Source organism: Hydra viridissima, unplaced genomic scaffold (genome assembly GCF_058129835.1).
Source record: "Hydra viridissima isolate aposymbiotic clone 2 unplaced genomic scaffold, HvirCarnegie_v1 scaffold_15, whole genome shotgun sequence".
NCBI classification, from domain to species: domain Eukaryota; kingdom Metazoa; phylum Cnidaria; class Hydrozoa; order Anthoathecata; family Hydridae; genus Hydra; species Hydra viridissima.
In genome coordinates, this window is record NW_028324314.1 from 10,187,502 (window position 1) to 10,211,320 (window position 23,819).

A 23,819-nucleotide genomic window follows, 5' to 3' on the forward strand; every position below is an offset into this window, starting at 1 on the left:
TACTGGTTCATTCCTAGTGATTAAATATTCAAAAAGATAGTGTAAGACAATGGTTTTTTTTTTTTCTATGAAGATTTTACAGTGTGTTTTTAAATAAGATCTTATAACAACAAATAATTTATTTTACTCGGATCTTTTATTACTCGGATTTATAGTACTCGGATGTCTTGGGTGCACGATACTACCGTCAATGATACCTTGAAATTGAGATGGTAAAAATCAGTTCTTCCAAGACCAATGCCAAAAAAATCTCAGACAAAATCTAGGATGGACTGTTAATATGGGAAAAACATATACTTCTGATACTTCTAGGTGTCTAAAAAAGTAGTTGGTGCATGGACAGATTTTTGCAAATATTTTCATCAACCAAAAATACTTTTAAAAATTACGAGATTTTTCCACTCCAAACAAGAATATCAGCAAAAAAACAATACTTTTTTAGCATAAAATTGGTTGATAGTGACATGCCAGAAATCTGGCTAAGACTATAAAAGGAGTGAAAAAAGTTTATAAAAAAGTTCATTTGACTTTCATTTTAAGTTTTGTTTATTTTCAGATGTCAGTAGTATAGTAGTATTATCACTGTTATTAATATTTAAGTATCTTCATAATTAATAGTAGGTCATTTTCAATTGCAATTAATTTACTTCTAATTTATTACTTTTCTGACACTTTAGTGTTCTAAATGTGACTTTAAAATAGCAAATATGAATAATTTTTAAAGAGTAGATCCACTTTGCTAAAGAGAATCTATCACTTAACCAATTAAAGGATTGGCAATTATTTACCTGATTAAAAAGCTGTAAAAGAAACAACAACAAAATCAAGGATAATGCAATTGGGAAAATGATGATGAAAGTTTCACAAAAGAACATTTTGGAGCAACAAAAAGAAATCAAGTTGTGTACTTATCTATTTTCTGAACTATACATATATATATATATATATATATATATATATATATATATATATATATATATATATATATATATATATATATATATATATATATATATATACATATATATACATATACATATATATATACATATATATATATATATACATATATATATATATACGTATATATATATATATACATATATATATATATATACATATATATATATATATATATATATATATATATATATATATATATATATGTATATATATATATACATATATATATATATATATACATATGTATATATATATATATATATATATATGTATATATATATATATATATATATATATATATATATATATATATATATATATATATATATATATATATATATATGGGCAATTCCACGCAAGTGACGGTCGTAATATTTGACGCTTTTTTAGCCATTAAAAATTAACCAAGAATGGTATTTACATGAAAATTTTCAGAAATGTTAAATACTATTGTATAATTTAGTATGCAAAAGTTAAATCATTCAAGTGTTCAACTTATTTGATAAATCAACTTAACGTAGCGTGACGGTCGTAACGCTTACTTTTTGACAAATCTAAACAAATATACTTTGTCAAACTTTATGCAGCCATCTACACAGTGAAAGAAAAAATCCTTTGCTGTGTTCTTTAACTACACATTGAACTTACTATATGGCGAGTTTCATAGATTTTGCTTGAAGTTTTCCGAGAATTTTATTAAGTTTTTTGTCGTGACGGTCGTAACTGTGACAGTCGTAACTGTGACGGTCGTAACGAAAGAGCCAAAAATGAAAAACAACAAATAACGCAATGAATGACATAATAAAAGCTGAATGATTATAAAAGTCAATTAAATTATGTTAAAAAATATGAATTTCATAACATTATCTAGGTTATCCATGATGTTACGTCAATACTGGGATCGTTTTGTTTGGAGTAGGCAACAAACGCTTAATGGTATTTATGCTCCCCGTTTTTTTTGTTTTATTAACTCTATTTAATACAACTCAATATCTCGGAGTATTTACTTTCATATGCCTCGCAAATGTTTTAAGGAGCCCGGAATCCAATACAGGAAAAAAATATCTTAGAATAGTAAATTTTTTTTACTAATTTTAAAATTGTTCCGCAACCCCATAACAAAATATTCGAGAATTTTGAAACCAAAAACTTTCCATTTTTTACTTGCCAGAAATGCATTTTGGTAATATTTGTAAGGGCTTTCGCTTCTTCTATTTTATCAGCAATTAAGGCCCACCTTAGATTAATATCGTCTGTGTTGATAAGTCTAACATAAGTTTTGCACGAGGTTTTACGCTGTTCCAAATGTCTCCGTTTTCGAGAAAAGAAGCTTTCAATAGTTTACTATCATAGTTTCATTAGTTACTCATAGTTTCAAAAAAAACCTTAACAAGTTTAGTAATCAAATGAATAAACAAACTGCAAATTAAACAATAAACAAAACTGATTCCTATTATAACTTGGTTTAAATGATTAAAATCTTTTGAAATGAATTAAATCGTTCGCACTTAAACTTTTTTTTTTTAAGTAAAGAAGCCGTGATGGGAAAACCAGCATATCGTGATGGTCGTAACGTACTTAGTAACATGTTGAAATGGGGATCTAAAGCACTTTAATGTTTTTTTTTTAAACGATGATAAAGTATGTATAAGTATCTTTACTTTTACCATGGTTGCAGTTTTAAAAAGTTTGATACGAAGCATAGAAAAAACTTTCCGACTTTTTTTTGTGACGGTCGTAACGTCTTGTTTTCATTAATATGCTCTTCTTATAGACCTACCCAGCAAGCACGTAACGTTATTTCAACGTTGCGATTTGGTTGAAATATGGTTGAAAAATAACGATCTAAGTTTCAACGTTATTTCAACGTAAGTTCAACATTAAAAACAAACGTTGAAAATTTCCACGTTTTTTCTACGTTAATTTTCAGTTATTTTCTAACATCGACGCGTGTTGTAATAATTATTGCTATTAATAGCAATAAAAAATTTACCGACGCAAATGTATTTCCCCTATAGGCATTTGCTGATTTAAAATGGATTTAGATCGCGTTAAATGACATTTAAATCAATCTGAACGTTTAGGAATAAATTCTAAACGGATTCCGAAAAGCGATTATTGCTTTTTTTTAAATAGATGTGTTAAAAATGCCTTATGACTTAAGGCACAAAACAACACATTTAGAAGACATTCACAATTACTATTTTTTTTTGCAATAAAAAAAAAATTTTTTCAAATAAATGTGTTGATAACGTGGAGTTTTTATACAACACATTTTAATTAAACAATATTTTATAAAGTATCTTTTTTAACCCAACATAATAATGCAAAAAAATGTGATAAGTATATATTCTAATGACATTTATAAATTTTTTGCATGCTTTCATTTGAATAATTGTCAATTTCTTTGGTTTCCTTATTTCTGACTTCAATAAAAAGAAAATATTTTCAAATGAAATATCTACCTATAAGAACCTAGAAAAGAATAAACCTAAGGTATGTTTACTTTTTATACTTTTGAATTTTCTTTTTGATTCTTATGTATTTTGTTTATTATTTTGAATTTCGTTTTATAACCTATGAATATTATAGCATAACATTATAAGATCAAAAGTATGAAACAAAAATGAAAAATTAGTTCTATAGTTTCCAAAAAGATTTTTTTAAAAGAGGACCTTTAAAGCTAAGGTCACCTTAGCTTAGCTATTTTTAAAGCTAAGGTCATCTTAGCTACACTTTAAAGGTGTAGCAATACTTTCATAATTGTTTTATTAAATTATCAGAATGAAAACTTTATAACATTAAACTTAAGTTAATTTTTTTTTGTTTTTATAATCACTAGTTTCTCAGCACTGCATATTTCTTTCTTAATAAAGTCAACTGTAAAAAAATTCTACATTTTCAAAATAATGACTCACATTTTGTTTTTTATTTAAAATAATATCACTGGTTTACCTGTTTAGTTTTATTACAGTTGTAGTATAACTAATTTTATTTTTCAGGTGATGAAGAAGTTGATGTTAATGTTAATGGAAAAAGTAAGAAGAGTGACAAATTAGATTTTAGTGATAACTAGCAATTTGTAATAAGAAAAAACAAAGGAATGATTACAATCAGGGTTTGATTATAATCAGGGCATCAGTACTTTCACAATCACTTTGTCTGCAAACTAGAAAATTCAATTCCAGGATTCCATTATTGAGGCAGAGAGCGCCTATTACAAAAGACAATATTGTGGATCAACCAAGTAATACTTATTTTTTTAGCTTGAGTTGGTGTTTGTATATATGTATATGCTTTTTATATATTATTTATGTTATTTAAAAATGAATTTTTATTTAAAATACTTTTTGCATATTTAATGTAATGTAATGGTTTTTTATATTGTAGTTAAACCATCTGTATTTCCACAACCACCTCTAAAAGTAAACTGAAACTTTCAAACAAACAGCAGTTGTATGTCAAATGCACCCCAAATCAATGAAATGGATCAAGCGAGTAAGTTATCAAACTTTAAAAGTTTTTTAATTTTGTCTGATGTGACCAATGCAGTTGCTTAAGCTATAATCTTTCTTTTACCATTATCTCTGGATCTTATAACTGTGAAATATGGACCTTGATTAAATATTGCATAAAATTTTTTAAGCCTATTTTTTACAACATACATTTTAAAATAGATTCAAAAAAAAAACTTAAGGTTTAAAAAAATTAAGTTAGTGTACCAAAATTTTAGTAGTTTTTTTAAAAATCTTTTTCTTATATGAATAATTTAATGTATTTTCCAGAGTTCCAGGGAAAAGTTCTCTATCAGCTAGCAAATTTGGCAAATGAATGTATGATGTGCAGTATTTTTTTTTTTTTTTTGTTTTTTTTTGAAGAGTAAACCTGAAACAGTTCACAATAAAATATGATGTGCAAACTATATTTTTTTTTATTGTATTGAAAATTAGTCAAAAAAATTTTATTTTCTGACATTAAACAATTAATAAGTATGTTTGATGCTTGAAAATATTCATATTTCTTTTAGTTATACTTCGCAAAATGTTTCCTAAGATAAAAAATATAACTATTTAAAAAATAAGCACTGTTAAGAAAATTAAACACTTTGAATATACTAGAATAAATTCTCTCCTCAAAATTTCTTGCTAAGGGTTTTACAGGTTTTTTCAATTTATTATCAGCTAATAACATCCAACTTACAGTCAAAATCTTTGAACTATGGTGTGGGCCAGAGCAGTTTGGTTTGAGTATTCAAAAGAAGGTGTTTGTGAGTACGAAAATACAATTCCGTCAAATTGGATAAAGAATGGCTTTGTTTATTGGCCAAATTGAAAGGTGGAATCAGCAATTAAAAAAAGATATGACCCAACAGATGATTGGCTTAAGTTTAAACTAAAATATGTCAAAATTACAGGTATTTTAAAATATTGTGTTAACATAAGGAAAAATGATTACAATAACACTTTTTATTTGTTAATTTTTTTAATTTACTAATATTGAACACCATTTGTCCCCTTTTTTTTTTTTTTTTTTTTTCTTTTTAATATTTTCATTTGCTTTATTGAAATCTTTAGATAATGATAAAAGTGTATGTGATGAGTATGGTGACAATGTTACTGCTGGAGAGACCAGTGGAGTAATGGATGTAATAAGTAAAAAATGTAATAAGCCTCCTATATCAGGTAAACCTTTTTACATTTCAGTAAATATCTTTTTAAAGGGTTCCTAAAGTTACAAATGTAAGGAGGATTTAGATTGCATAACTAGACATGAGACCTGTTGATTGTTAGTATTTTTTGATTGTTTTTAATTGTAAAGACAAACAAAAAAAATTTCTTACAAACTAGCCACAAACTTTGATTTTTCATAACTTTTGAATTGTTGGTTAAGTTTTCCTATTTTTTAAAGCTCTACAAAGCTATATTTTAAAATTAAAAATTAAAACAACTAGGTGAAAAATGGCAAGATAAATTCTCCTTTGTTTTTAAAGACTTGTAAAAAACTGTAATGTTTGTTTTGTAAAATTTTATAAGTGCGCAAACGAAGTTCTCCTGATAAGAAACAAATCACATTCCCACTTCCTGTTCCTCCTAATAAGAAAATCGAGCGAACAAAGAAATCTACTTTGGGTGAGCACTTGCATAATTTTGTGATTGCACCATTATTTTTTTTATTGCAGCTTTTTATGAATTTTAAAAAAATATATTAATTTTTTTGTTAATGTTTATCAAGTATTTAAAGATATATTGTAAACAAGTCAGTTGTCCTTTTGGTAAAATTGATTGTTAGTTCTTGTTAGGATTTGGTTAAATTTTTATTGTTTAGATGTTAAAAAGTTCTTAAATGACAAAGTTGAAAGTGAAAGTAGTGCAGGAGAGATGTCTCTTAAAAAGAAAAAGAAAGGTAAATGTATATTCTATATTTAAAATCAACATTAGTATAAAGAAAATGTAATGTTAAAAAAAAAGTTCATAAAAATTATAAGGTTTGTCCTTGTGAGTTTATTTTTTGTAATAGCATCTATTTTTGCTAAAATTATATTAGGTTGTTTACCACTTAAATCATTTTCAGGCAGTTCATGTGTTAGCATGCCAATAAATAGCCAAAGAAGTGATTCTGTGGTTGAGCCAGAAAATGATTGTATGATATCTTCAGTGATCCCATTGATTTTGCCACTAAGGAAAGACTCTGCAAGTGTACGTGATGAAGTCTTTTTAAACAACAATGATGATAAAGGTAATATAGTTTCTGAGCTTACTTTTTTTGCCAGTTTTTTTGTTGTTTTATTGTATTGTTATTTATTATCAGCAATCTAGAATGACACTGTTGTGTCATTCTAGAATGCTGATAACTTGAAAAAGTCTGATGCTTTGATATGCAGGCTGGAACATTAGTTTGATAAAGATTTTTAACACAAAAATCAATTTATTCTTTTCATATTTAGCATTTCAATTGATGGGAATTCAAAAGTTGGAACAGATCAATACAAGGCTTGACGATCTGTTTAGATTAGTTCCTACTTTTAAAGAAAATAAAGATGATGTTTATCATCTTCCCCAACCATTTACTGAGCATGCAGATTTAATTAACTTTGATGCAGGGTTAACAAACCCTAAAGAGTTTAAATCATTTGTAAGGTTTTAATTGTTTTAAACTAATTATATGAACTGGGTATGAAAAATAAGGCAGCGTGAGCTATTCTAAATTTTATATAAGAAACATTCAAAACATTTTCATGTTTTGAATTTTTTTTTTACTAGAGGTCTGCCATTTTTATAAATTTGAATGATTTGCGTGTTTTCAAGTTATTAGAAGAATTTATATACATACACACACACATATATATATGCACAGGTTTCAATATATATTATAACCTGTAAAATTACTTTTCAATTACAGGTGAAAGAACTTTCTAGACTTTGTGGGGGCAGAGCTAAAAAATGTGTGACAAATGTATTAAACAGGTATATTTCAATATACCTGTTCAAATCAAATATAAACAGACATGTCTAGACATGTCTGTCTACTAACAACTCAGTTGTATTCATGTGTGCTTTTTCAAATCTTAATTGAGATATCGATTGTTGTTTTATTGCATAATTTTATCATGATTTAGTTAATATAGTTTTTACTGTATTTTTTAAGTTAAATTTATTTTGCCTTTACAGGTTAATGGCAAATAAACTGCAAGCAAAGTTTAATTTGACTGGATCTAACGCAAAACAAATAAAAAAGACAGGATTTCAAACTTTAAATATTTACAGAGGAGTTATTGGTATGTGTGTGTGTGTGAGTATATATATATACATATATATATATATATATATATATATATATATATATATATATATATATATATATATATATATATATATATATATATATATATATATATATATATATATATATATATATATATATATATATATATATATATATATATATATATATATATATATATATATATATATATATATATATATATATATATTATATATATATATTATATATATATATATATATTATATATATATATATATTATATATTTAATATATGAACTTCAATAAATACGAATTCTCTCAATACTAATTTTTTGTTTTATCTAAGAAATTTTCGCTAGATTATTGATACTTGCATCTTCAGCTTTAATTACAAATATTATTAAATTAAATTACAAACAAACATTAACGGTAATGTCACTTTTTAATGGCTTCTTTAAACTTCGCTTTAGTTTGGCTTCTTTAATATTTCGTAGGTATAAAAAGTATGGCGTCCAGAATTGCGTTTTTACATATTGACCGTCATCTAAATTCATACCTCCATTTTTAGGCCCGCATTTGTTGAACTGAATTTCGATTGCCTCTCGAACTTTTCTTTCAAATTTTTTGGGTTCTACTTTTAGCGTCTTTACTTGATCCCATTTTATATTACCTGAACATTTAATTTTATGATGGCCAATTGCATATTGTTCTAATTTTTCTTCAAAAACATTTTTTTATTAAAAAATATTTTTTACAATCTTTACTAACTTCGCGCAACAAAACAAAACTACCATCAAATAGCCATCCCGGTGTATACCTAATAGAATGCGAGTGTAAACAAAAATACATCGGTGAAACAAAAATGAAAATAGCAACAAGAACAAAACAACACCAAAAAAATGTTTTTGAAGAAAAATTAGAACAATATGCAATTGGCCATCATAAAATTAAATGTTCAGGTAATATAAAATGGGATCAAGTAAAGACGCTAAAAGTAGAACCCAAAAAATTTGAAAGAAAAGTTCGAGAGGCAATCGAAATTCAGTTCAACAAATGCGGGCCTAAAAATGGAGGTATGAATTTAGATGACGGTCAATATGTAAAAACGCAATTCTGGACGCCATACTTTTTATACCTACGAAATATAAAAGAAGCCAAACTAAAGCGAAGTTTAAAGAAGCCATTAAAAAGTGACATTACCGTTAATGTTTGTTTGTAATTTAATTTAATAATATTTGTAATTAAAGCTGAAGATGCAAGTATCAATAATCTAGCGAAAATTTCTTAGATAAAACAAAAAATTAGTATTGAGAGAATTCGTATTTATTGAAGTTCATATATTAAATTTATTCAACTCTCATACAAGATGTCGTCATTTAAAATATATTTTATATATATATATATATATATATATATATATATATATATATATATATATATATATATATATATATATATATATATATATATATATGTATATGTATATATATATGTATATATATGTTTTATTTGTGTGATGTATGCTTTATCCAAAAGAGTTGCTATCTTGGACAATAACGAAATAAATTTGATCGATATTAAGTTGTTTTTTCCCCACTATTGATCGTTAAATGTTTACACTCGCTTGTAAACAATGTGAAGGTTAATATTAATGCTTGTAAAATGCACGAATATTTGACTGTAATGTTTTGAGATCTCTGCCTGACGGATTCATCCATGTTTATCTTTATTCTTATGTCATGTTTCACACAACTTATACAGGTTGTTTTGGAAAACTTAGGCGATCAAGTCAGAAAAAAGTTTTTTGTTGAAATTTTTGTTCAATTTAGAACACCGTTTATAGTTGTTAAAAGCTAATAAGTTGTTTTCATTTAGATGCAGTTACCCGATGTTTTAAGATAAAAAAAGACGATGTACGACGGTATATTACAGATTGTTTGAAGTTTGCACCATATCATTTGGATGGTGGAAAGCAAGCATCAAATCAAGAGGAGAGTGTGATGACAGAAGGTGATACAGAAGATGTTGATATTTATGATCAAGAATGATTTTATCAAGATCGTTTTCCAAATAATTTTTATTTTGTATAATTTTTTGTTTTAAAAATGTTTAAATTATCTTTGTGGTTTTATTTGCTTTCATTTACAGTTTAGTTATCTGCATTTGCAAAATGACGAATGGGCAGATCATTTGTGAAACTGTAATAAGATATATAAAATCAACTATTGCAGTCTTTATATTGTATTGAAATTTGATAGGATTTGTTAATGGTCACAATTTAGCTTGAATTAGTAAAGACTTGGATAAACTTTGAAAAAATAGCACATACAATGATTCTTATCACCCGCACATTATTTCTTATCAATGCAATATTGTTATTGTGAGTAGAATATTCTACTCACAATAACATTATTGTACATATAAGAAATGTTCGTTGAACCAACGCTAAATCAACGTTAATATAACGTTGATCTGTGGTTTGTTTTCAACGTTTAACTAACGTTTGGTTTCAACGTAGATTTGCGTTTCCATTTTAACCAAAAATTAACGGCGTTTCAACCATAAATTTCAACATTTTTTCAACGTTTTTTCAACGTTGATATGCTTGCTGGGTAGAGTTCGTTTTTATAAAAAATATTCCCAGTCGGCAAACAGCGTTGAAATAACGTTGAATTAACGTTGAAACCTAACGTTGAATTTACGTTTATGCAACGTTTAGAATGAATGTTTTTTTCAACGTTGATTCATCAACGTTAAATCAACGTTAGATTCAAACGTTAAATCAACGTTCAACCGACGCAAAATACGTTATAAGAACGTTTAATTTACGTTGAAACAACGTTTAGAATGACAGTTTTTTTCAACGTTGATTTATCAACGTTAAATCAACGTTAGATCCAAACGTTAAATCAATCTTCAATTGACTCAATTAATTGTGTCTATTTGACTATCAATCTAACTAAACTTAACTAAAAATAGTCTAACTGTAGACTCATAGTCTACAGTTAGACTATTTTTAGTTAAGTTTAGTTAGATGTATATTAGTAAAGAAAAAGATAACATTTTTGTATGATATATATATATTTAAATATTACATATATTTACATATATTTGAATAAAATCTACACAAATTTCTTTTCTTTACTGCCACCTTTTTGAAATGGAGCGTATTTTAGGAAGTCAAACAATATTCCATTAATCAAAGTTTCTGTCGCTCCATCGTATTTAATAGTAGAAGCTGTAAAAAAAAAGAAAATATAAAGTAAAAATCAAAAAAGGAAGAATTGAAATAATATAATGAATGAAAAAGTTTCACATAACTTTTAAAGATATACCTTTAACAATCCTTTATAAATTAGTGTTCTTAAAACATATTTTTCCACCTTTGCATTTCATATTCATGGAGGCCATAAAACTGTTTGAAAATATTCTAAATTTTTAAAAGATAATGTAACTGTGAAGTGATTATAAATAAATAATAATTTTTCAAATATTTAAATTGAATTCATTATGAAATAACTTTTTTCTAAAATTATTAAACAAATATTTTTTGTAAAAAGTAATTATGAATGAGATAAAAGCTATCAGTTAATTACCTCAGCATAATTTTGTGTATTCTATCTTTTGAAGATATTCCACCAATTAATTGTAGCTGATTTACCTACAAAAAACATAAAGTAAATCTAACATTATGGTTTGGGTCAAATATGATATCAAAACATTGAATTATTTCAGATCTCCAAAACAAATTTTAATAAAGTGATCCAGGATTTTTCTAGGACAAATTCCAAATTCCAAGAATTTTCCAGGACAATTTTTTACTTATAAAATTCCAGAATTTTTTAATGTTTCAAGGACCGTTGTCCATTTTAATAATGTTTTTTTATCTAAAGGGTAATGTTCAATAACTAAATAATTATTTAATAAAATACTTATTATAACTCACCTGCGATGAGTGGACTTTTTCATCATCTAATGCTTTATCCACTTCAGTGAAGTCCACTTTTGATGAAATAACCTTTATTTGGCTTACAAATTCACTATTAGATGCAGGCTCAGTCACTCTGTTTTGATTTCACATCTCATTTCTTATATAGGTAAGTAGATGCGACACTCTCTTTTGAAACTCTACAAATTTTATTAAGTTTTACAAAAGAATTTTAGTATTTGAATAGTAAGGAAATTCCTCAGTTTTTAAAACTTTTAAATCTTATATAAATTTTATATTTCTAAAAAAAAAATGAATTTAAATAAAAATTTACTTTAAAATATAAAATATCATACTGCATTCAGACATTGGAAACTTATCAACGTTATCTAATTTCTGTAGTTTATTTCCATTTTTCTAAACTCCATTGTGTGGTAAATTGTTTTTAAGTAATTTCTTTATACAAATTGAACTTAAAACACATAGATTAAAAAAGCTCTTTGTCAACACTTTGTATCATTATCAGTTGAATATTACACTTTATATTATAATTGTATCATTTTTTTTTTAAATAACACAATCTTATTTTAAATAAATTAAATAAATTTCATGAGACAATAACCTATATCTTGAGAAAACAAAGAAGAACTGATATCTTCCTGGGAAAACTTTTGGCAAGGTGAGTTTAGGTTCTTTCCATACACATCAACTTTTGGCTCTAAAATTATAAATTGAAAGTAAAATTAAGTTATGCAAACCATTAAAATATATATTTCATAAATACAATGATATAATAACATGTCATTGTATTTATGAAATCATATATACAATGTATATATGATTTCTTAATAAAGTTAATGTATGTATGTATGTATGTATGTATGTATGTATGTATGTATGTATGTATGTATGTATGTATGTATGTATGTATGTATGTATGTATGTATGTATGTATGTATGTATGTATGTGTATATACATTTACCTCTAGATTTAATTGATGAACTACTGGAGGTCAGGTGCATTGACACTTTATCCAAATCTTTGATAACTGAACCTATAAAATACAGTTAGTGTTTTATAGTATAAATTATGATAACTCAGGTATTTTTATTTTCAGGTATAAAAACTGAAATTTATATATTTCCAACATATAAACCAATGCCTACTTGGAAAATAATCAGGAAATTCTCTTTCTTTATATTTTCTTTTTCGAAGAAAATCAACATTCTCATTGTCACTTTTTTCTTCTGTGGTTGTGAACTCAAAATTTTCACAATCCTGTTTGCTTTTTGTGGAAATGAAAAAGTTACAATAGCTCTTCTTTTTAGCCCATTATTTAAAAAATAATAACTTTAAGAAATAGATGTAATACCTGAAGAGAATTTAACTTTTATTAATGGAAACTTTTCTGATTCCGTGTCATACTAAAAGATTATTTCACTTACTTTTTGGCCTTTACTTATTTTACTTTAAACACCAACTAACGCATAGTTATTTTAAAACGTTGAAATAAGTTGGAGTTTTTTTGTCAACGTTGAAATAACGTTTACTGAACAACGTTTAAATAGTAACGTTATTTTAACGTTGCGATTTGGTTACCCAACGTTGAAACAACGCTTCAACCTAATATCAACGTTGAAACAACGTAAAGATGCCGGCTGGGTTATGCATAATGTTTAATTTTGCCTTTTAGTCAAACTTAGAAGTAATAGTTATTTAATAAAGCAGCACTGAATCTTTTTTCAACGCTTCACAACATGACTATATGTAAACGTCAAAAAATGCTCATGTAACCCTTACAACTTTAAAAGTATGTTATAGTATGATAAAATGATTTTTTTAATAAATTTTTTCTTAAAAGTATTTTTAAATTGTTGGAAAATAAATTTAATGCGGTTATTATATGTCACCGTGAAGTTTTTTTTTTTTTTCCTCTTTTACGTGGAATTGGCCATATATATATATATATATATATATATATATATATATATATATATATATATATATATATATATATATATATATATATATATATATATATATATATATATATATATATATATATATATATACATATATATAAAATATAATGTAATGACATATTTTTATTTAAATAGTTTGCTAATTAAAACATACTAAGCTTCCCAAGAAGCACCTCTTTTTTTTTCTGATCTTTATTGCTAGTAACATTTTAAGTTCTTTAGATAGTATTTTATTTTGTTGTGTATTTGTGCATTATATGGCATATTTGTCGACTATTTATACTTTTCTTTAGTCAAACAGTGTGAAAAATTTGTTTAACCAAAATTACTATCGAAAACCTACATAAATAAGCATGAAATGTTAAATTCATGCCCAGCCAACACACAACGTTGAAACAACGTTGAAATAACGTTGATCAACGTCGATCAACGTTATTTCAACGTTGTTTCAACGTTGTGTGCTTGCTGGGTGCATACATTGTTAACGAAACACAACAAGGAAGTTAATAATCGATTAAATGCAGATTTTAAGTAATTAGTTTATTATGGAGTTACCAAAATCCTTTTCAGTTTTATCTATAAAATATCTACATAAAAACACAAACAAAGAATGTTCAATTATTTTGAAGCGCTAACGTTGTTCCAAGAATGGCCGCTAAAAATCACGAAGAAAATATCTATAAAATAGAGATCAAAAATCTATCTGAAGTTTTTTTTCGAAAAAACGCATTTTTTTATATGAAAAAGCGATTCCCTTCTTCATTTATAGCATTGGATTTAATAGCGAAGTTTTATCTTAAAAACGGAATTTTTTTAATGTTTATACCAGTGGACTTTTTTTTTATTCGCTTTTTACGGTAAAAACTTCGTGTTTTACTTCAAAAACTTCGTTTTTTATGTTTATAGCATTGGCCCCAGGGTAGAAACCAGATAAATCATCTACTTCATTAGTAAAGAGCAGTTATAAATACCATACTTTATTGAAGAATAAAACTCTTTTAAACTTTAAAATCCTTATTACTCAAAAGCTGAGAAATATAATGTCTGTTTTAGGGAATCTCATTGGGTTCCGTTCGGCCCCCGAACGGATAATTTTAAAAACTTTCAGGTCCCTTACTCGTTCGGGTATACACCCCTTAAATACCCGATAATCCAATAACTTAAAACAATGATCAAGCGGGTTAATGAGCACCAATAAGGAAGGAATTGAAGCCAATAAATTATTGGGTACCCGTTTGACTATTGAATTTTTTAATACCCGAGAACCTGAACCCGTTCGGCTTTTGGCTTAATCACCATTCGGGTCCCTAAACTTTGTAAAAGATTTTTAAAAATTGTAAAAAACGCAAAAATCGCTGACAGTTAATAAAACTTGCTGAGAGTAGCTTACCGTAACTTTAGCATCTTTTAAACGGTAATTTTGAGTCTGTGAAATGTGTAAACTAAAATTTATAAAAGGTATTAAATTAAACTTATCTAAGCTAGGAGTTAAGGAAGTATTTAATTACACAGACTGAGTCCACAGTTAGTTAAACAGCATAAAAAAATGAAACAGGTTAAATGATGTGAAAATAAATGCTGTTTAATTATCAAAAGTTAACTTTTTCAATACTTTTGTTGCCTTAGTTATCATAGAAATAAAATACTGGCAAATATACCATTTTTAACTTTGAATTTTTAATGATTTCAAAATAAATTTTTAAAATTTGGAGATGTACTGTTTGTTTTCATGAGTTTCTTAGCATGAAATAAATTGAAAAAAAGTTAAACCAAGGTTAAAAAAATTATTTCCGACAAATTCTTTCACTTCTTCACCCAGTGGGCATGCAACGTCTTCAGGACGTTTTACGGACATCTTACGAACTTATGGACGTCTTATGGACGTCTTATGGACGTCTTACGGACGATGCATGCCCACTGGGTATTGCCATACATGTTCATAACGTTAATTGCATCAACAGGGCTTCTTAGCTGTAATCATCCGGCTCCTCATTAATGAAGAGCTTTTGGTTTCGGAACAGAATTTGAACAGCAGAATCTGACAGCTGCATCTCTATCAGATAGAAAACATCTTTCATTTCTATAATCAAAGCGAAAATTCCATTAATGCTATTGAAAAGGACCCTGTTTTTTTGCAGGATTGTGGTATGTCCAGTGACTTTTCTAGTTTTTTAAACCATGATCAGATGATTTTTGTTTTTCTTTCTTCTTAAATCAACTGTTATCTATAACAACTTTGTTAATTAATGTTAGTTTGTTCATTTTCAATAAAAAGTTGCTTTAATTGCTAGTAATGACCAGTTTAGTCACATATAAGTACTTTTTGAGATAATCAGAAGACCTAGATGTATATAGAAATGGTTTAAAAAGCCATAAGCGAAGAGAAGAAAACAGATAAATAAAAGGGTCTGAAAGAAGGCTCGAGGGTTAAGAGACAGAGAAATAACAAGTAGACAGCAGATTTTATGAGATTTATGTCAGAAATACTCTGAAAACATTATAAATGGGTGTTGGTATTCAGCGTCAGCCAGAATGTAGAAGGTCAAAAAAACCTGCGGAGCGCATAGTTTATTTTGACTGATCCTGATCCTGGATAATATATATCATATCAGTTTTCTAATGGCTGCATAAAAAACCTAAACATTGGTATTTATGCAGCCATTAGAAAATTGATGACGAAGACCAACATATATAACCAAAAGGCGGTTCTAGCTCATTGACATAATTATAGACATAAGCGCGGTTCTAGCTCATTTCCATATTAAAGGTTTCTGGCTCATGAACACTTTTCTATACTTAATGATGCAAACGTTGATGCGATGAGTTAACTTTTCTTCAAAAAAAAATATGTTATCTTGAGGGATGAGACACCCCTAAAGATCTTATCGAAAAATTTCATGTTACCTAAACTTAATGCCTTTTTCAAACCTCAGCGCTAAGTTGTGTTTTATAGTGACCGATGGCTAAGGTGTTGTGAGTGCCATCATTCCTTATCCTCTTATCATCGTTAGCGCTGAGTGCGACTTTGTTAATTTCTTCGGTGTATACGTCATGTTGATGGGATCTGAAAACGTTCATGGTTGCAAGCTTTTCTTCCTTATTGATAAGACAGTCATAGTAGTCTTGATGAGTGAGGTGATTTTTGACCACGTTCTTTTTAACCCCTTTGCATTTTTTATGCTCTTTATCTTCATCTTCTTTTTCTTCAGGGATGTAGTAGGAGTAGAGCTTAGGTCGAAGCCCAACAAATTGCGTGATTTGCTTTCCACCGGTCTCATCTTTGAACATGCCAATAACCTTTTTATTTTTGCCTACTTTGAAGCCAACGTTTTGAATGGCAGGATGGTCTTTAGGAAAGTCGCTCGTGTCAAATTTGCTTTCTACGTCATCAGCAATGTCTTTATAGAAATCATCCGTTTCGATTTCGTAAATGAGCGAGTCAGTGTCAGTCATGAGCAACTTAGCTTTATCACCGTATTTGGGTTTCATGTAGTCATAGTGGTGTTCAAACATGAGAGTCTTGCTGAGGTCGAGGATGCTAAATCCCAAGTAAACGGGTTTGTCGTAAGTGACTTGTGTTTTCTTCATGTGAATGGCAGTGAGGTTTTCATCAAAAATGGTGCATCGACTAAACCTTTCCTTTTTAGATAGTTTCAAGACTTCTTTTTTTGTGGTGACCAGTTTAATATCGACATGTTTTAGAATATTTTCCATGGTTTTTCCAAAGACGGAGTTGTTCATGAGTTTGAAAAATTCCTTCTCAAATTCGTTTTTAGCTCTTGTTCTCTTTTGGGTGTTGCCATCGATGTACGATTTCATGAAGGGTTCTTCTTCAAAGCTGATTCCTCGATGAATTTTGGTGATGACAAGACCAAGTCGTTCATAGAGTTTGAGGTTTTCATGATGAATGACGTATTTTGTTTTATGGTTTAAATTGGGAACGAGCTTTTCTACTTTTCCAATAGTCAATCTTTCAGGAGCTAAAGGATAGTCGTTGTGTAAATCGTGAAGCTCATTAGGATAGCTCAAATCAACTTCTAGAAAGCAAGGCATGTTGCGCCAATTGTTGAGTTCAGTCATCCATCTGAACTTTTTAACGGGAAGAGCTTTGCTCATGGCCCATCCGTATAAATTGTTGGCGTCTAAATACTGAATAAATGTAGATGGTTTTGAAGGATCATAGTTTGGCATGTATTTGTTGTTAGCGTTTCCAAGTCGATTCGAGATCATGCATATTCCACCGTGTATACCTCTTTGGATCATGTGGAGCATATCGATATCGGTGATCAAGTCCAGCTCAATTTTAGTTTCCTTTAACATAGCATCCCAAGCCAAACCAGGAGAGGTGTAATACCAAAGAGGGTCGAGACCGTAATATTCCATGCAAGTGTCTCTAAAATTTTCAAAGACATCGGCAAGATTCATAACGTCGGACTTGTTGTATAGCTCGTGGTAATCTTTAAACGTTTTGCATCCAAATACGTTCCAAACGTTTAGAGCATGCGCATAGTCTTCATTGCTGATGTGTTTATCATCTAGTCTAGAATAAAAGGCTTCTTTAGGTGGCAATTGCGTTTCAGAAAATTTTTCAATCGAGTCCACCCATTCATAGGGGTAAACTCCTTTTCTTAGCAGCAAATTTCTTCGTTCTCCGCTGTAGAATGAATTGAGATGTTTGCACATGATGTCTCCTTTTTTAAATCTTCTATGAGCGCAGTCTTTACAATTGTCTTTGCACTTGCATTTTTTACCTTTCTTATCAAGACAGTCCTTTTTACATGTCTTAGGGTCTAATTTGGAGCACTCCTCACACAAATCTTTAACAAGGTTTCCAGTCAAATCTGCTAACGAGCTTTGCATGAACCTGCAGCTGTCAATGAACCACAAATCTCTATACACTTTTGTTGGCTTTCCTTTCTTATTAACCGAATCTTTTACTTTGATTTTTTTAGAGAAGCTAATGTACTTTTCTTCGCTGTTGGGTATGCAATTGAGTTTTCCGCCTAATCTCTTGATGAATAAATGACAGTCGTAGCCAGACAAGTTATGAAAGGCAACTGGAATAAATTTTGGAATTTTATAATCCAAGTTGCATTTATTATGAGCAGCACCACGGTACTTTCCAGTCAAATGACAGTGGTCCCATACTTTGTCACCGTCAAGATCTCTTTCGCAAATGTGGCATTGGGTTGCATCTTCAAACTTCTTCTTATCCTCATCCGTCTTTATTGGCTTATTCTTCCATTGCTGTTTCAGTGAATCGATGTCGTCATGAATTTTTAAAAAGTCAGCTTCAAGACTGGTAACAAACTTTTGAGCTACGTCATCGTCTTCGCTTTCGGCTGTATACTCAACAGATTTAATTTTTAAGCCATCAGGTCCTATGATGTAATAACTGAACGAGCTTGGAACGTGTTTTTGGTATTGTTTGGTGTATGACTCTTTATTGTCATATTGCTTGTTGTTATCAATGGTCTTGATGAAACTTTCAAAGTCGGCATAGACACAGTACGGAACTCTCATGGTGTTGTTAAAGTTTTTAAACTGAACGGTCGACCCTTCTTTAGGAAGATCGATTCTCATGGGTGCGTTATCGTAGCAGTATTTTCGATGGATTTGAAGCTTTTCTTCAAGGTCGTAACCATGCATGCAATTTCTGCAAAAGTATTGTTTATGTTGATGTTTTGATGCTGAAGAACGAGCAAACCGACTGAAATTGTTAATGAGGAAGTAATGGCTGTTTTCTTCGTTTGAGATAAGAAGCAAATCAATATTATGCATTCGATCATGAAATTTCGATATTTGCAAAGGTTGTGGTTTATTCATTTCATACTCAAAGACGTTCACGCTAATGTTAGGATTGTTCGCTTCAAACTTTTCAACATCAGTCACCTTTACAGGAAATTCCATTCCTTTAAAATTGAGCTCTTCCGCCTTTTCCATCAAGTCTTCATCAATTCTTTCGTTGTTTTTATTTTTCATGTTCAACGCTCTGGTGACACACCACTTGAAACATTCATTGTCGTTGTTTACCATGTTGATGATGGCTTTTTTGTTTTTCAACTTGAGAGGTAGCTCCATGTAAGAAGATCCATTAAAAGGCTCATAATCAGTAAAGCTGATGTCCATTCTTAAAACCTTGGACAAGACGCAATTAGATCCCATCTTGTTGTAATTGACACTATTTTCCAAGACTTTTTCTTCCATTTCGGTCATGAGCGCTCTCACATCTGTACCTTCCAATAATCTTTGCGCATTAGATGAAAAGTTGGCTGTCTGAGTGACTTCTTCACCAGTCAAGATGCTTACGCGAATCATTTCACAGACTAAAATAATCCTCACCTTTGTGTTGATTTCTCCTTGCATGGTTTGAATAGCAGACTCTCTCACCAAGTTTAAGAAAGAAACAAGGTCTTGGTATTGAGAAGACGGCTCGTAAGAAAATACTCTGGTGGAGCGCTCTGCTGAATGCTTAGTCATATCAAACTTTACTGTAAAAGGTCTTGGAGCAATAGGAGGTTTTACAACAGGTCTTGGAGCATCAAATACGATGTCTTTGAGAGAGTTTATTCTTTTTTCCACACCATTTTTTACATTGCTTACTGTTTTCTTCACCGCAGTTGGAACGTATGGGTCAATGACAGTGAGCACTTTGTTAAAACCGTTGGAGACAGTCGTTGCAATTCTTGAAAGCCAACCAGGTCTAGGAGCAGGAACAGGTTTGGGTGCAATGACGTTTGTTGAATCGGCAACAGGTGTGTCAATGATGTATGATTCAGTTCTTGCTACTCGATTTTGCAAATGAGCTGGTTTAGGAGCAATGGCAGGCTTCACAACAACAGGTCTAGGTGGAATGATCAACGGCTTAGGAGCGATGACAGGCTTTTGATGACTTGAAGCAGGTGTTACATCAGGTCCAACAACAAACCGTATTTTTACAGGTTTCACAGGTCGAACAAACCTAACTACGGTAGGTCTTTCATTAACAGGTAAAGGTCTCGCCTCAGTCGTGCGTCTACGAAGAAGAGTAGCAGGAGCAGAGACAACTCTAGGAGGATGCAAAGCCATTATAAGTTCCTCCTTTATCATTTTAGAGTACCCTTTTATTTTTTGCCCTTTAGCCATCTCTCTTAATTCTTTCACAGTTTTTCGATCATTTCGATCATTAATAGCCTTTTTAGCACCAATGACAGGCTTTGTTGTTCGTATAGCTTCAATGAGCTGTTTACTTGTCATTTTGGTATAACCTTTGATATACCTTTCTTTAGCATCTCTTAGTAACGATTTCCTTGAGACTTTTGATTTACTTTCCATTTTTATTAACGGAAAAAAAAAATTTTCGGGGCAGTTTTCTGAAGATTGGCGACTCATTTTATTTCCACCGTGATTTTCCTTAAGTCAATTCAATTTTTTTAATATCTATGCGCACTGTCGGCATGTTTGAAAAGTCTTACACAAAATTACGATGATAACCATGACAACCGTTTTTCGATTCTTAAAAAAGAATTAAAAAATGTCTAAGCTCTATTATCATATTTTGCTATTACGTATTCCTCCAACTTGCCTTCTTTATTTACCCTATATTCCATTTTGACAATACCCATCTTTATCCCTCTTATGATAGAAAATTCATACTTTGAATCACTTGGCTTGTAAAATTCATACCCTCCAAAATTTTCATCTTTACAAAATTTGCTTTGATTGTTACCCATCTTTTTTATTTTTGTTGTAAATTAATTATCTCGAATTCATTTTTTTCAGCAAACTTTTTTTCTTCATGAAAAGCCATCGCTGTAAATCTATTTTTCAACTCTTTTTTGAAGACTTGAAAAAATCAACGAGGGTAAAGAATTTCAAACTTGATTCCATTGTCCACCTTTCCATTTCGATTAGCAAAATATTCACATTTATGTCCAGTTCCTTTCACTGCCTTGTAAATAGACTTGTATTCAGTCACCTCACCCGTTTCAACGTTTGTCAATCTCACAGTAATTGGATTTTTTCTTGCTGAACGAAGCCAGTCCCATTTTTGACTACCAACTGGTCTACACTCTTTCACACTTTCCAAAATATCTTCTTTACTGATCAAGTTATTTTCAACTGCAAGCATCATGAGCGACATTTTATTATCAGACGTTTTGGTGACTCCGTTTTCCCTAAGCAAATTTTTCAAATACGACATTGTATATCTCATTTTATTTACGGAAGAAAAAAATTTTTTAGATCATTTCTGAAGGGTGTAAAAATTCAAACTTGATTCCATTTTCAACCTTTCCATCTCGAAGCTTAAAATATCTCCATCCATGACCAGTTTCTTTCTCCGCTTTATAAAGAGACTTGTATTCAGTCACCTCACCTGTTTCAACATTGGTCATTCTTATAGCAAGCGGATTTTTCTTAATAAAACAAAGCTTTTCATATTTTGGATCAGTAGGTTTCTTTTCTTGCGGTTCACGACGTTTTCTCTTTTCTGTGGCTTTATCCAAAATATCTTCTTTACTGATCAAGTTATTTTCAATCGCAAGCATCAACAACGTTGGCATACTTTTAGATGTTTTAGTAATACCGTTTTCATTCAGCAACTCTTTCAAAAACTTTTTTGTGTAGTACATTTTATTTACGCCGTGATTTTTTTAAGTCAATTCAATTTTTTCATTTGCCTTTTTATCGTTTTGTTATCCACTCAATAAACAGCAGTCATAGCAGTTCCATCTGAAACAAAATTAAGCATCTTGTCAGAAATCACCACGGCAAAGATAACGGTATTTGCAACAGTTGAAGTTCGAAATTTAAGGTTGATCACCAATTCAGCTGTTTCTGAAGCCACTCTTTCTTTTTGCTTGCTGATATCCACAAAGAACAATGGAAAAAGCTTGATATAATGAAACAAGGACAACCCAGATTGGCAAACAAGTTCGTTTGTGCCGTAATATTTTTCATCGAAAGAAAACGTATCTGCATAAGCCATGGTCACTTTCTTTTCGCTAAAATTCAAGTCGTAATTATAATTGGGATACTTTATTCCATTGACGGTCACGTAAAAATTGCTGATATCGCAATGGTCAAATAGCGATGGATTTGCAGTTTGACTAGAGGGTCTGTTCGTCTGAAGTCCAAACAAAATATACGACGGAACGCTTTTGTCGGTGATTCTTCCAAGCGACCAGGTAAATTCGGTTTGACCAGCAGGAATAAGCTGTCTTTCGCATTTGTTTGCTTTGTAAGCTACTTGAATGGGAATCTTTTGAGCTATTAAGCTCATAAATTCAGCATTTCTCGAAACACTCAATTCAGCGCGTGGCATATAAAGCCTGAACTTTTTAAGATCGATCATTCCTGCACTAGCGCTCTCCGCTCTATAAATCGCATCATCGCATTCTTTCTTTGTAAAGGTGATGGTGTGTCTAAACCCATACACCACTTTATCATAGGTTTCACAAAAACCAAAAATGTGCTTTAAAGGGATCCTGAACGAAAAAGCGCCAACAGATGCAGTCTCTGCAAACAAATGGTCACGTCTAACTTTAAATCCTTCATTTTCAACAAGATTTGATGTGTCCATGAACCACATTTGCTTCATACCATCTGTCATCTGAAATCCGTAAGGGTATTTCACCGTTCCAAGAATGGTAGTGGCATGACCTGGATAAATAACTCTTTCCACTTGCTCTCCAGACAAGTCATAAGTCACATCGTTAAACAAATACATTAAAGCATTATTCACCAAGGCGATCTTGTCTGTGGCTTCGTAAAAGGTTCCATCACTCTTTTTCAACACTCCTTCAATAAGAATGTAAGCCTCTGATGGTAGCGTTTTAATGGATTGACAGTCAATTTCAAAAGTGATCGTGCCTGAAGAATTTAAATCAAGATTGGTCGGAAGGTACTCAAAAAAATCCAATTTTTCAATGCCAGTGTCATACTCGGGTTTATCAGTCAGTCTTAATCGATCGGTAGTTATCATTTTTACAGAAAGAAAAACTTTTTTAGATCATTTTCAGATCACTTAAAATTAGGCGATCTTCATACCTCTTCCCATCTTAACCAGATCTTGGATTCGAATCGCATTCTGTTTCGACATTTTACTAATGGATGAACCAGTCTTTAATTTCTCAATGGTCTTTTTACCTTTATCCACAGTCGCATCTCTAGCAGCAGAAATGGCAGAAAGAGCCAACTCTGT

General features: G+C 29.9%; 1 protein-coding gene and 1 pseudogene across 13 annotated transcripts; one reads left to right on the forward strand and one right to left on the reverse strand.

Moving 5' to 3' along the window:
- The first annotated feature begins 2,477 nt into the window (after window positions 1-2,477).
- On the forward strand, window positions 2,478-9,840 carry LOC149878605 (uncharacterized). Of its 12 annotated transcripts, none has more exons than XM_090072907.1 (14): window positions 2,490-3,459; window positions 3,966-4,001; window positions 4,098-4,210; window positions 4,354-4,461; window positions 4,749-4,796; window positions 5,145-5,377; window positions 5,538-5,645; window positions 5,997-6,092; window positions 6,289-6,366; window positions 6,508-6,699; window positions 6,908-7,095; window positions 7,363-7,427; window positions 7,632-7,738; window positions 9,601-9,840. In XM_090072907.1, the coding sequence occupies exons 7-14, from the start codon at window positions 5,603-5,605 to the stop codon at window positions 9,771-9,773; spliced, it is 942 nt and encodes a 313-aa protein (XP_089929033.1). In that variant the 5' UTR covers window positions 2,490-3,459; window positions 3,966-4,001; window positions 4,098-4,210; window positions 4,354-4,461; window positions 4,749-4,796; window positions 5,145-5,377; window positions 5,538-5,602; the 3' UTR covers window positions 9,774-9,840. The 12 variants fall into 12 exon arrangements, with proteins under 12 accessions (XP_089929029.1, XP_089929035.1, XP_089929033.1 ...); XM_090072906.1 differs by having other exon boundaries at window positions 4,152-4,210; XM_090072912.1 differs by having other exon boundaries at window positions 2,490-3,262; window positions 3,403-3,459; window positions 3,966-4,210; window positions 6,535-6,699.
- Window positions 9,841-10,847: 1,007 nt separating this feature from the next.
- LOC149878606 (uncharacterized) lies at window positions 10,848-13,304 on the reverse strand (annotated as a pseudogene). Its single transcript, XR_016447607.1, has 7 exons — window positions 12,821-13,304; window positions 12,637-12,708; window positions 12,276-12,371; window positions 11,672-11,853; window positions 11,322-11,386; window positions 11,061-11,155; window positions 10,848-10,963 (listed from the first exon to the last, which is right to left on the reverse strand). The product of XR_016447607.1 is annotated as an uncharacterized LOC149878606 (transcript).
- Between the last annotated feature and the right edge of the window lie 10,515 nt (window positions 13,305-23,819).